This window comes from Hypanus sabinus, chromosome 18, assembly GCF_030144855.1.
Source record: "Hypanus sabinus isolate sHypSab1 chromosome 18, sHypSab1.hap1, whole genome shotgun sequence".
NCBI classification, from domain to species: domain Eukaryota; kingdom Metazoa; phylum Chordata; class Chondrichthyes; order Myliobatiformes; family Dasyatidae; genus Hypanus; species Hypanus sabinus.
In genome coordinates this window covers 52703922-52718413 of record NC_082723.1, presented here as the reverse complement: position 1 = coordinate 52718413, position 14492 = coordinate 52703922, and the positions used below count along the sequence as shown (strand labels likewise).

The window sequence follows — 14492 nt, the reverse complement described above, 5'->3', positions numbered from 1 at the left end:
TTGTAATGCCTGCACTGTTTTGTGCACCTTATGCAGTCCTGGGTAGGTGTGTAGTCTAGTGCAGTTTTTTTTCTGTATTGTTTTTTTACGTAGTTCAGTCTAGTTTTTGTACTGTGTCATGTAACACCATGGTCCTGAAAAAATGTTGTCTCGTTTTTACTATGCACTGTTCCAGAAGTTATAGTCGAAACGACAATAAAAGTGACTTGACTTGAGATAGAAGGTATTATGCTGGTGGAAATAGGCAGAGTGACACGGTTTGTGGTCTAAAGCAAATTGTGGGTCAATAAGTTCTTGAGTATGCCAATAGCTCAGTTCAGCTTGAGGAAGGTGAATGGCATTTGTGATGAGAAGCAAGGTTTGGTCCTCCAGGATTTATTTGAAATAAATTTCTGCACATTGGGTTACTCGATGTCAAGCAGGTGGAGTAGTGGGGGGGTGGGGTAGTAGACGCTGCCTATCTGTCTTAAATATACTACATTTAATTGTGTACTGTATTTATTGTTACTTAATTCTTGCACTAACTACTGAAAAGCAGACAAAATGGTGCAGGCAGTCTGAAATAACAGAAAATCTTGGAAGCTGTCATCACCATGGGAGAGAGAGACTGCTCAGTTGAATCTTTTCAGTGATTTAGGTGGGTTGAATTTCTCAGGGAACATTTTGAGTTGTAACTGCATTTCCTCTTGCGTGTCAGCACATGAAGAGTTTCTGCATGACTGTGTATGCTCCGTCTTGCAGACAGATTTTTACTGGCACCTGGGCTGAGAGCCACTGATGGACTCTTAATGGAGTTTAGAGTTGCAGTGTGAAGTTGTGAGATTCCCAATCACTTAAGTTAATGGAATCGGCTCTGGGCCACCTTTTTTTCATCTATGTGATTGTAATTGCAGGTTTTGGGAATGGCGGAGATCCAGACTCGCCTGGCTTACGTTTGCTGTGTGCGGCAGTTGGAGGTAGTGAAGAACAGCGACTACTGCGAGTATATTCGGCCCCCTATCGATCGCTACGGAACACTGGAGTTTGGGAAGTTCAATGAAATTGCAGTAAGTAGATTGACTTTGCAGCCTGGATTTTGTCTGTCTTTGACTAAGAGATGAGAGAGCCAGCTAGCACATCACACTTTGTATTTGGAACTGACAAGAAAGAAAAGCAAAATCAAGTTCAAGTTCCAGTTTAGTTCTCATTCAACCATACGTGAATATAGCCAAATGAAACAGCATTTTGACCATACATAAATATAGCCAAATGAAGCAGCATTTCAACCATACGTGAATATAGCCAAATGAAGCAGCATTTCAACCATACGTGAATATAGCCAAATGAAGCAGCATTTCAACCATATGTGAATATAGCCAAATGAAGCAGCATTTCAACCATACATGAATATAGCCAAATGAAACAGCATTTCAACCATACAGAAATATAGCCAAATGAAACAACATTTCAACCATACAGAAATATAGCCAAATGAAACAGTGTTTCTCTGGGCCACAGTGCAAAACACATTGCCAACAGTACATAGCACAAACACCACATATATTTCAGAAAAATATACAATCACAAAGAGACAAAATAGCCCTAGTCCCTGAGTGGCCTGACTGTAGATCTACGGGATGTTGTCCTGGTCCAGCTTGCTCTTCCACTGAGTGAACACCAGAGAGCAGCACCAAGCAAATACCAGAGGGCAGAGATGATGGAAGAGGCCAGTGGGGATTAATGCACACCCCACAGAGGCTCTCCCACACCCCCTTGGTGTCTGTACTCATGTGCGGCTGTGACAGGTGCCTCACAACCACCAAAGCAATGCAGCCCCCCCCCCTCCCCCCCACATTTGGTCTCGCCAATGAACAGGGGAACCAGAATTGAAGTATTCTGCATTACAGATGCTGGAAATCTGAAATAAAAATTGAATGCTGGACCTACTGAGCAGATCTTGCAGCTTCTACAGAGAGAGTAATTATCAATGTTTCAGATTGATGACCTTTCTTCACAGCAGCAGAGAAGCTGAAATCCACCATGCTTTAAATTGCGGTAAGGGTGATGGGGGTCATTAGAAAGGCTGCGATGAGGAGTCTGAAGGACAGAATTAGAGGTGTTGCTGACTGAGAGAGGGTAGGACAAGTCTGCTAATTGCAACTGATCTTAAACAGGAGAAGCGAATGGAAAAATCATTAAATCTGTGAGGTACCAAAGACTGTATATGCTGGAAATGTGAAATACCAGTGAATCTGGAAGTAAATATCCATTTAGTACTGTGATGTGGAAAGATCAAAAGTTTTGTTTTCTGTCCCAGCACCATCTGCCTTCAATTGAACACTTAGGATGGAGCACTTGCAGTGCGAGTCCAGCCATCAACTTGCCATCGACCCTGGGGGCCAGAGACCTGGCAGATGCTTCAATGTCGGCACCACTCCATGGTGCAGTAAACCTGTGCTTTGTAAGCAGCCTTCCCTGCCTTTTGCTCCCTCAGTGTTTCTTGCAATAGAGATCTTTGTCATCAAATTCCCAGAGCTCCCTGCCCAATAGTACCTGCAGTAGTTGTTAAAGAAGGTCGCCTATCACTACCCTATGAAGTGCAATTAGAAAAAGACAATAAAACCAGCTTTGTTTGCAATGCTTGCATCCCACACATGAATAGAAAGTATAGTTAATGGTGTCCGAGCTATAAAATGACAGTTAAAATATGTTACCTTTTTGAATTCTGATTTAATTTGTAAAGTTAGTTCATACATCTGTGAAACAGGACACCCAGATGAACTTTCTCCGAGTCACCGACATCTAATTCCATTAAACCTTCTTTCTAATCCTTTCTTAGCCTCGTGGTTATTCAGTGTCTGATTGCATATATGCCATCCGCCCCAAATGCTCTCTGTAGTAGTGAATTTCACATTCTGACTGATTGCTGTTAATAGGTTTCTCACAAATTTCCTCTTGAGTTTGATGGTGACCTTGTATTTAAAGCCCATAATTTTGTTTTTTCCCCTTTGCACAAACATCTACTTAGTGAAATCAGTTCACGATTTGGAAGATCTCTTGTGTCACTCCCCGAGTCAGCTAGAATGCTGTGAGAGAGAAATTAAATTCAATTCAAGAATACTCATAAATACAGCTGAACAAGACAGTGTTACTCCAGGGCCAAGGTGCAAAACGCAGTACCAACAGTCACACACAGTGCAAAGCGCACATAGCATGTATGAGATAGAAGGATACAACCGCTCAGTAAATGAGACTAATTTCAAGCCATACAACGCCACTGAAATCTGCAGGTGACCACAACAGAGCTTGTCTGCTGCTGAACAAACCCCACTGGGGGCGGGTGCTGGGGTCCAGCCTGGACACGCAACCCCTGCTGAAGTGCACAGACTGACACCTCTCCCTGGCAGCTGTGAACAGGCAGCACCATGGGTTGAGGACAAGTCCTTGAACATGCAGGATAGCAAGGCGTGTAGGACATTAGTAAAATAGAAACACGCAAAATATATATGCTTATAGTGCAGACCCTGAATCCATTCTTCTGCTGACCGAACGGGGTGGGGGCAGAACCAACCCCAGTCTTATCGCCCCTGGTGGAGCGCACTGGCCCGAAGCCTCTCTCCCGGCGGCTATAAACAGGCTTCACCATTGCTTGAGGCACTGAGTCCAAATGAAGGCTGCTGAAGTGTGCGGTCAGCCACAATGCAGCTTGTCTTCTGCCGCGTGAACGCTGGGGGATGGGACAGCACCGACCTGGCCTGGGTGCCTTTCTCCTGGTGGTTGAGGACAGTTGGCACTGTGGCGAGACCACACAATGCCCCTGCTCTCCACCAATAAATCAGCAAATTGAACTGGTGGCATTCCATGTTGACAATGTCCTAAAAGGGTCTTGTGATCACAGGAAAAATGACGTAAGGTGGTCACTTGCCGTTTGTCTCAAAGCCTCCTTCGACTCAGGCAGCAGCACATTGCGCAGCTCCTTCATTTTCTCCGCCAGCGAGTAACTCGCTGCTGGGCTAGATCTGCAGTAACCTTCATCTGGATCTTTCAGTAATTAAAAATACACTTAAGTACGACGGTAGCACCTTTTGTTGACCCTGTAGAAGCCACTGTGACGGAATGCGCAGCCATCTTACTGGAAGAGAAGTTTAGTTTCTCGTCCCCTCTGGAAACTTTAAAGAAACGTAGATCAGTAAGCTGAGTGTCCACTAAGAAAGTACTGTTGGAGGAGCCTTTCTCTGCCCGAGCCATGAAGACAGGCATATGTAAAAACATCATATTAACTGTTTTGAAGAAGAGCAGGTTTCTCTTGTTTGTCCTAACCATTAATTACAGTTTAGCATCATTACTGTATGGATGATATGATCATTCTAACATTGCTGCTCACATGTACATTGTCTGCCATTGAAGGAAAAGGTTTGCTAATTTTGCCTTGCTGATTCTTTTATCCATTCTTTCCATACAGGAAGTGGGGTACCAGCATGGGAAGACACTGTTTGAGTTGTGGAACAGAAATGGAGTCATCGACAATATCCTGAAAGACCGCCCAATCGACAATGTTGCCAAGACACGATCCTCTGATGTAAGTTTGACTTTAAATTTCAATACCTAACCTCTTACAAATGGAATAAGAAGCTGATGTCACAAAATCACGTTATACATTTAGAATTTTCACTTGCCCTTTCATAACCATTTTGGAGAGATGATTCTTGCCATGTAATTAGAACACAGTGCACACTTCCAGAATCTGGGAAGGCTGTGCTCCTGCAATACAGCCCATTTTTATTACTAAAGCAAGATGTATACTAGTCCCTCCACCAACTTTTTCCAGGATTCTGTTCTTACCCCTTAACAAGGGAATAGGTAAAACCTGTAAATCTTCTTTGGGCCGTTTCTCATTTGCTTTGTACTATTTTAAATATTGCTTTTTGGTCAACCTTATTATTCAGCAAATGCAATGCTCACAATTCAAGCTCAATTTCACTCAACCATCTCTACTTGTTCTATCTGCTTGTCCCTTCTGCTTCTTTAAAGTTTGACATTTTGTTGGACCTCATCTCGTGCCTCATCAGTTCAGATCTACAACTAAAAGAAAACTCAGACCAAGCGTGTTTGTGGTATTATGCACTGGAAGGCCTTGCTGCCGTTTGATACAAAGATTTGTTATTTTTCAGATTGTTTTTTTCAATATGTTCAAGAAATTCCACAAATATTGATTGCGGCTATTGTTGCTTGCAGGCTTTGGGAGGGTGACTGTTGAAACATGAACTACACTGAGCAGTTGGTTCCATTTGTATTTGCTCTTTTGATAGCTCTTAATTTGAATTTGAATTTGGGAGATATTAAAACCAGAAATTTCTCAACTTGCAAAAAATCATGTACTTATTGGCATTTCCAAAACTTTCTCAAGGGTCTGGGTCGCTTAGAGATCACAAATTTCACTAATCCTTAGAGTGAGTTTGTATGAGATGAAAGGATTAGTTTAAAATTGTAATTTTCTCTTCTTACTTTGTCTCCTTGATAAAATAGTTGGAAAGATTAAGTGTGTATTTTTTTTTTGTAAATAAGTTGGTTGTCAAATATAAAAGTCAGACAGTTTGGAAGACTTTGTCACACTTGAAAACTCAGTGTATAACATTTAAGTGGAATGTGGATCCAGTAATTACAAAGAGTAGGTAAACTAAATTTATTCATTACCAAATGAAACTGAAATTCCATGACAGGAAGGTGAGACTCGCTTGTTGGAGAGAGATGATGTGGATAAATTGAACTAAAAAAAAGGAATCTTTGTTGATGGACTAAGTAGATGAACTCAAATTATCTTTCTCATTCATTATTAATGTTAATAACACTTATCTTCAGCTTACTACTGTTGTGGTATTAGCTGAGCTATAGTTGCCTGGCTCACTGCTCTCTTACATCTAAACACAGCTCCTGCATCTCCCCAAATACAGGGTAATCTGATCCATTCTATTTATTAGTGAACAATCAGTGATTCCTTAGATTTGCGATATGATTAACTTTGTTCAGACATCACTTCTTCCCTCACAACCCCCTGTGGCACTCCTGTTGCATGTGTATGCATACAATGATATATTTTTCAAAGCCTTGTTGGGAAAAGAATAATATCCCCAGCAACTCTTGTTGTCAATGTAGTTCGGGGTGTCACTGAGAGCCATTACTCGGGTGCACACAGAAGACTGTCTTAAGGCTGGCGAGATAGTAATAGGGGATAAAGAAATGGCAGATGAATTTAATGAGTACTTTGCATCTGTCTTCACTGTAGCAGAGTGCCAGAAATCCATCAGTGTGAGGGAGCAGGAGTGAGTGCCGTTGCTATTACAAAGGAAAAAGTGCTGGGCAAGCTCAAAGGTCTTAAGGTGGATAAGTCACCTGAGCCAGATGGACTACATCCCAGAGTCCTGAGTGAGGTTGCTGAAGAGATAACGGATGCATTGGTCTTGATCTTTCAAGAATCACTTGATTCTGGCAAGGTTCTGGGGGACTGGAAGATTGCAAATGTCACTCCACTCTTTAAGAAGGGAGGAAGACAAAAGAAAGGAATTATAGTCCAATTAGCCTAACATCAGTGGTTGGGAAAGTGTTGGAGACTGTTACTAAGAATGAGGTTTTGGGGTACTTGGAGACTAATGATAAAATAAGTCAAAGACAGCATAATTTCTGTAAAAGCAAATCTTACCTGGCAAATCTGTTAGAATCCTTCAAGAAAGTAACAAGCAGGGTGCACAAAGAAGAGGCAGTGGGTGTCGTTTACTTGGATTTTCAGAAGGCATTTGATGAGATGTTACACATGAGGCTGCGTAACAATAAAATCCTGTGGCATTGGAGGAAAGGTACCGGCATGGATAGAGGAATGGCTGACAGGCAGGAGGCAGCCAGTGGGAATAAAGGGGAGCCTTTTCAGGCTGGCTGCCAGTGACTAGTGGACTCCTCAGGAGTCAGTATTGGGACCACTACTTTTCACATTGTTTGTCAGTGATTTGGATAATGGATCACAATGCTACGTGGCAAAATGATATGAAGATAGGTGGAGTGGTAAGTAGTGCTGAGGAAGCAATGCAATTGCAGCAGGACTTAGACTAATTGGAAGAATGGCAAAAAAGTGGCAGAGGGAACAAATGTAGGGAAATGTATGTAATATGCATTTTGGTAAAAGGAACAATAGTGCAGACTATTATCTATAATTTAAACATCAGAGGTGCAAAAGAGCTTGGGAGTCCTCATGCAATACTTCCAGAAGGTTAATTTGCAGGTTGAGTTCATGGTAAAGAAGGCAAGTGCAATGTTGGCATTTATTTCAAGAGGAATAGAATATAAAAGCAAGGAGATAATGCTATAACGTCTTATAGACACTAGTCAAGCTGCACTTGGAGTACTGTCAACAGTTTTGGGCCCTATATCTCAGAAAGGATATATTGTCCTTGGAGAGAATCCAGAGGAGGTTCACGAGGCTGATTCCAGGAATGAAGGGGTTAACATATGAGGAGCATTTGGCAGCTTTGGGCCTGTACTCACTGGAATTTAGAAGAATGTGTGGGGATCTCATTTAAACCTACTGAATGTTGAAATATCTAGATAAGGTGGATGTGAAGAGGATGTTTCCTGTGATGGGAGTCTGCCACAGAACGCGGTGGAGGCCAAGTCCATGGGTATATTTAAAGCGGAAGTTGATAGTTTCCTGATTGGTCAGGGTATTAAAGGATATGGCGAAAAGGCAGGTGTATGGGGTTGAGTGGGATCTGGGATCAGCCATGATGTAATGGTGGAGGAGACTCGATGGGCTGAATGGCCTAATTCTGTTCCTATGTTTTATGCTCTTAAAGAGTAGAGAAAGCACACTCTCCCAAGCCATCAACCAGCTCCACTGAGCACACCTGCCTCACTTGTAGTGGAGTCCATGGATCTCTCATTGGCTTCATCAGTCACCTCAGAGTCCACGAAACTGGAGTGGAAGCATGTCACACCAGAACCTGAATGACATTCTAAGAACAATGTGATAGTTGTGAAATAATCTTCTCTGATCTTTATATTATGGTCTGTATTCCATTCTGTCTATTCTTGTGTCATGCCTCTGAAACACACTAGAGCTCCCTGTGTCCATTAAGGCTTGAGAGTGTAACACACTCCACCCTGTGTATATGCAGTGTTTGGTGGAACTCTTCTTAATCTGTGGCTAAAACAATAATTAAAAGCATTAGAAAAACAGATAGATGACAAGTATCTGTCCATTGTTCACTGGAAAAACCAGGGCAGGTTAGGAAAATGATTAAAAAGCTTACAGGTCCTTGAGCTTTTTAGAAAGAGACACACAAAAGCAAAATCTTGGTGAAGCTTCATAAACACAATTGAAGAATTCTGGCAGATTCTCAGTGCCATACTCTAGGAAAAATATGAAGGCTTTGGATTCAGAGATTATCAAAAGGACTCCAGGGCTGAAGGACTTTAGCTATGCTTATGGATGGGAGAAGTTCAGATTCTTTTTGGATCACATTAAAAATATGATGTAGATAGATTGGATAAAGTAAAATTGTTCCATTGGTAAAGCTTGGCAAAATCAAGTTTACTATCATATGCAGAAATACTTATATGAACTGGTGCAATGTAAAGCTCATTTTGAGCTGTGTCATAGGCATATGGCATTATATGAACAGTATTCACTAGGTAGCATGAATTATACACAACTTATGCAAGAATACAACTGGAACAAAAAGAAACTAATTTTAGTGCAAAGTGATCAAAGTGGTCATATTATTTCTAAGCTGTAGTGTTTAGGGTTGTGCCAGTTCGTTCAGGAATCAAATTGTTTGAAGGGAAGTAGTTGTTCTTGAACCTGGTGGGATGCGACATAAGGATTCTGTACCTCCTACCTGATGGTAGCTGTGAGAACATGTCATGGCCCAGAAGATGAGAATCTTTGATGAATGTTAAGGTTGTGCCTCTGTAGACATTACTGATGGAGGAAAAGGATGTGTCTGTGATCCACTGGGCCAAGTTCACTACTCTCTGTAGCCTCTTAATGTTCCTGTACATTCAAACTGCTGTACCAACCCACAATGGAACCAGTCAGGATACTTTCAACTGTACACCTGTAGAAGTTTGTTAGAGGGTTTAGTGACAAGTCGAATCTCAGTAATCTGGAGAATGTAAAGATGCTGTCATCCTGCGTGAGCAAATAAGGCAGAGAGCTCAGAAACCAGGGGGCATGAAAAGAACCAGACAAGATGTGGAGATCTGAGAGAAATCCACTCTGATTGCTACACCTGCAATGGATAGGGCATAATTGTAGGAATGGGGAATAAGGGTGATGAACTCAGAGCATGGAAAGGTACATGGAACTTTGATTTTGTGTCTGTTACAGAGACTTGACTGTCACAATGGCAGGCATGGCTGCTGGATGTTCTGGGGTTTAGATGTTTCAAAAGAGATGGAGGAGTGACATTGCTAATAGTATCACAGGTGCAGAAAGGGAAAGTGTTGAAAGGGATCGTCTAGTGAAAACAGAAACAGGAAGGGAGCAATCACTCCGTCGGGAGCATTTTATACACCCCCAGTAGCAACGGAGGTGTTGAGGAATAGATCAGGAGACAGATTTTGGATAAGGTGCAAAAGCAATTGGATTGTAGTCATGACTGATTTCAACTTCCCTAATGTTGATTGGCACCTCCTTTGTGCAAAAGGTTTAGATGGGCTGGAATTTGTTAGGTGGTTCCAGTAAGGATTCATGACACAGTATGTAGACCAGCTGACTAGAGGAGAAGTCATACTGGATTTGATACTGGCAATGAACCTGGTCCGGTGATGGGCCTCTCAGTGGGACAGTAGTTTGGAGACAGTGACCATAGCTCCTTGAACTTTTACTATAGCCTTTGGACTGGGATAGCAGCACAAAGTATGGAAAAATACCGGGGGAGGGAGAATAATGACGCTATTAAGCAGAAACTGGGGAGTGTAAATTGGGACAGATGTACTCAGGGAAATTAACAATGGAAATGTGGTGGTTGTTTAGAGAGCACTTGCATGGAGTTCTGCATAGGTTTGTCCCATTGAGGCACAGAAAGATTGGTGGGGGTGAAGGAACCGTGGTTGAAATGAGATGCAGGATATCTAGTCAAGAGGACAAAAAAAGCATACTTAAGATTTAGAAAGCAATGATCAAACAGTGCACTAGGGAGTTACAAGGTAGCCCAGAAGGAGCTTAAGAATCGACAGGAGAGCTAGAAGGGGACATGGGAAGGGCTTGGCAAATAAGATTAAGAGAAACCCCAAGTCATTCGACACATAAGAAGAACAGGAGGATCAATCAGGGATAAAAGAGAAACAATGCCTGGAGTCAGAGGAGGTAGGGAAGGCCCTTGATGAATGTTTTGCTAAAGTATTCACGAGAGAGATAGACCTTCACAAGTGTGAGGACAGTGTAAAACAGGTTGATGTGCTGGAACATGTTGATGTTGAGAAAGAGATGTGCTGGAATATTTGAAAAATATTAGAATAGTTAAGTCCTTTGGGCTGGATGAGATTTACCCCTGGAAAGAGGTTACTGCATCTTTGGTGATGATCTTTGCATCCTCACTGGCCACAGGAGTAGTACCAGAAGATTTGGAGGATGACAAATGTTATTCCTGTATTAAAGAAAGAAAATAAGGCTCTCCCTGGGAATTATCCACCAGTAAATCTTGCATCCATGGTGGGCAAATTACTAGAGACAGAATTTACGAGCATTTGGAGAAGCACAATCTGATTAGGGACAGTCACTGTGGCTTAGTGAGGTACAACTCATCCTGACTGAATTCTTTGAGATGAAGTTAGAGCAGTGGATGTGGTACTTATGGATTTTAGCAAGGGGTTTGACACGTTTCCCCACAGTTGGTTGATTCAGAAGGCAGGGGGAAACTTCGCTGAGTGGATTTAGAATTTGCTTGCCCACAGAAGGCAGAGTGATAGTAGATATAGTGTATTTTGCTTAAAGGTCAGTGACTGGTGGTGTTTTGCAGGGATCTGCGAATTTTATAAGTGACTTGAATGAGTAAGTGGAAGGGTGGGTGAGCTTGCAGATGGCTGAAAGGTTCGTTGTGTTGTGGTTAGTGTAGATGGTTATTGTAGGTTACAGAGGGACATTGATAAGATGCAGAGTTGGGCTGAGAAGTGTCAGATGAAGTTCAGTTGGAGAAGTGAGAAGTGATACATTTTGGAAGGTTGAATTTGAAGGCAGAGTACAAGGTTAATGACAGGATTCTTGGCAGTGTGGTGAAACAGGGAACTTGGGATCCAGGTCCATAAATCCCTCCAAATTGCCATGTGAAATGACAGTGTGGTTAAGAAGTAGTACGGTGTGTTGTCTTTCATTAATAGAGGGATTGAGTTCAAGAGCTGTGAGGTAATGTTGTAGCTCTGTAGAAATGGTTGGACCACACTTGGGGGTATTGTGTTCAGTTCTAGTCATCTCAGTTTAGAGAAGCTGTGGAGGTGATTTACCAGAAAAATGCCTGGATTAGAGTGCATGTCTAATTACAATCAATTAAACGAGCTAGGGCTCCTCCTTTTTGAGTGATGAAGGATGAGAGGTGACTTGATAGAGGTATATAAGATGATAATTGTGATAGATAGAGTGGACAGTCGGAGACTTTTGGCAAGGGCTGAAATGACTAATTTGAGCAGACATAATTTAAAGATGATTGGAGAAAAGTATTGGGGGATGTCAAAGAAAGGTTTTTTTTACAGAGAGAGTGGTAAGTGTATGGAGTGTTCTACCATGGGTGGCATTTACATTCATAACATTTAAGAGACTTAGATCGGCACATGGATGAAAGAAAAATAGAGGGCTATGTAGGAGGGAAGGGTTAGATTAATGTTAGACTTGGTTAAAAGGTTGGCACAATATCATGGGTTGAAGCATCTGTACTGTATGTTCTATGAACCGAAAGTAACTTAAAGAAAAAAAATTAATCTGAAATGCACTATCAGTGAAGGCAGTTTCAGTTGTAGTATTGAAGAGGGAATTAGCTAAACGTCTGAAAGGAAAGAGTCTACCGGACAATGGGGAAATGGTGGAAGTGTGGGACTAGTTTGATTAGCTGTTGTATAGACTGATTCAAACTTGACAAAATGGTCTTGCTCTTTGATTCTGTGTGTGATCTGGGAAACATAAAAATAATTAAATTTGCGGGTGTTTCAAACACTAGTTGCTATCATAATCTATTCTGTTATTAAATATTTTACTGTGTAGCATAATTTCTCCCTAATGCTGATCACAAATAATTTAGAATGTGATGATACTGGACAGTTGTGCATTAGCTATGCTTCATTCCAGTGCAGTCTAATCCTTTGTATTTATCTTGAGTATTTTTATGACCTCCTTTCTTTTACAAAGCGTAAGCTGGTTTGAGTGCAGTCCTCCGTTTTTCTTGTGGCTGATGGTTTGCAGTTAGTAGCTACTTGTCAAAAATGATTCAGACAATGATTCATGATTCATTGATTCATTGCCTTCAGACAAAACTAGAATTTCTCCTTCATTGCCCATGTTATTTAGTCCATGTACTTATATTTATTTTAGAATCTTTAAATTCTGGACAACACTTTAAATTTGAACTGTTTAATTGTAAGTTTATAATGGAATTCAAGAAATACAGCATGGGTACAGGCCCTTCAGCCCAACGGCTGACTATGTTGTCCAGCAAGTCAATTCTACCTGCCCATGTTTGACTCATAACCCTATGTATAAGTGAATATCCTGTAGCTATAGACTGTAGCCACAGGGCAATGTTGTATACATGATTCTGAAATCTTATGGCTAACTCTGTGAACACATTGTTCATTTAAAAAAAACCTGATTACTGTTTATTGTATTATCTTGCAGTTGCAAGTACCTAATTTTCCATAAGTTTGTTTCTGGTCAGATTTTTTATTGGGCTTGTTACCATTTTCCTTTATACATATCTCCCATGTGGGTTTCCTATGTCAACTGTCCCTTGTCATACTATAATTATAGGTTGTGATTATCAGGTGGCTTTAAAATTTAAGATGCAAGAGATTCTATAGATGTTGGAAATCTTGAGCAACACACACAAAATGCTGGAGGAACTCGACAGGTAAGGCAGCATCTTCGGAAGGGAATAGACAGTCAATATTTTGGGCTAAACCTCTTTATTAGATGTTGTCTGACCTGCTGAGCTCCTCCAACATTTTGTGGGCTTTGAAATTTGAGCATTGGATTTTCAGAGCCTACATCTACCATCTTGCCCAAAGCAAACAAATAGAATTTTTAATGTTTCTCTGTGCATATTTTTAATTTGAGCCTTTTCATTTTACTCAGTCTCTTTTCTCCTCATTCCTGACATTTAACCACTAAGATTGTCCAACACTGCCATCTGGTCCCAGTCAGAGTGGAGATTTATGACCTACTTTTGGTCTGGGTGATGTTGCCTACCTTTCAGAGCCCTTTCTGAAAATACAGAAAAATTGGGGAAGAAGTAGGCTATTCAGTCCTTTGAGGTTGCCCTGCCATTCAATATCATTGAAGATCATCTATCATAATTACATGTTCCTGTTCACCATGCTCTGATATGTTTGGTGTCCAGAAGTGTATTTATCTACAAAATATATTCAGCAACTTGCCTCTAAGGTCCATCGTGGTAGTGAATTCCTCAGTTTCACCCTCTAAGTGAAAAAAATTCCCCACTCCTCAATCCTAGATACTTGGCTCTGTATCCTGAGAGCGTGAGCCCTCATTCTGCTCACTTCAACCAGGGCAGGTATCCTTCTCATCTTTAGTCTCTCTAGCCCTGTCACAATTTTGCACAGTTACATTAGTTCCTACCCATTCTTCTAACCTGCAGAGAAACAGGCCTAGTTCATCTGGTAGTGCAGTCCCATTGTCCTGGAAACCAGTCTTCATTGCTCTTCCTGTCTGCTAGATATATCCTGTGTTAGATAAGAGGGAGACTACCCGTTATGCTGCTGGCATTTAGGAGGTGCTCAGGGCTCCCTTTGTTATCTCAGTAGCTCAGTTTTCACTACTGTCAGTTGAGATTCAGGAATACTGTCACACACAGATGTAGAAGGACTCGTAGTTGCTGTTTCCGAAACAATTTTGTTTTACCAGTCAGAGTTGTAGCCCTGAGCTGAACTCCTGATCCTGGAGGTCAGTTGGACCACTATTAGTCTGGCTTCTACCCTTTGACCTGTTTGGCATGGGTTATCCTCCCAAGAGCCAAAGCATGAAGCCCTGACCCTAGCCAACTTAGCTCTCTGGGTCATTGAGGGATGCAAGCCTCCAAATCACAACAAGGTTGTGTCCCTCTTGAAGATGTGTTAAGGATAAGGGGATCTAAACTGCCCACTGCACTCCAAATGAGTTCTTGTCAAGGTCCTGTATATATTTACCAAGACATCTGTGTTCCTGTCCACCAGACCTTTTGCTATGAAGACCAGCAGACCATTTACTGCTTGCTACACCTTTACATTCACTTTCAGTGATTCATTTACAGGAATGCCTGTCT

At 41.5% G+C, this 14492-nt stretch overlaps 1 protein-coding gene across 2 annotated transcripts in view; it reads left to right on the top strand.

The window, feature by feature from the left end:
* Positions 1–14492, top strand: part of pnpla7b (patatin-like phospholipase domain containing 7b) — a 329041-nt gene that overhangs the window by 287336 nt on the left and 27213 nt on the right. For both annotated transcript variants that reach the window (XM_059994311.1, XM_059994312.1), the window contains exons 32-33: positions 894–1046; positions 4442–4558. In XM_059994311.1, coding sequence (XP_059850294.1) covers positions 894–1046; positions 4442–4558 — 270 coding nt within the window. The remainder of the gene's footprint in view (positions 1–893; positions 1047–4441; positions 4559–14492) is intronic.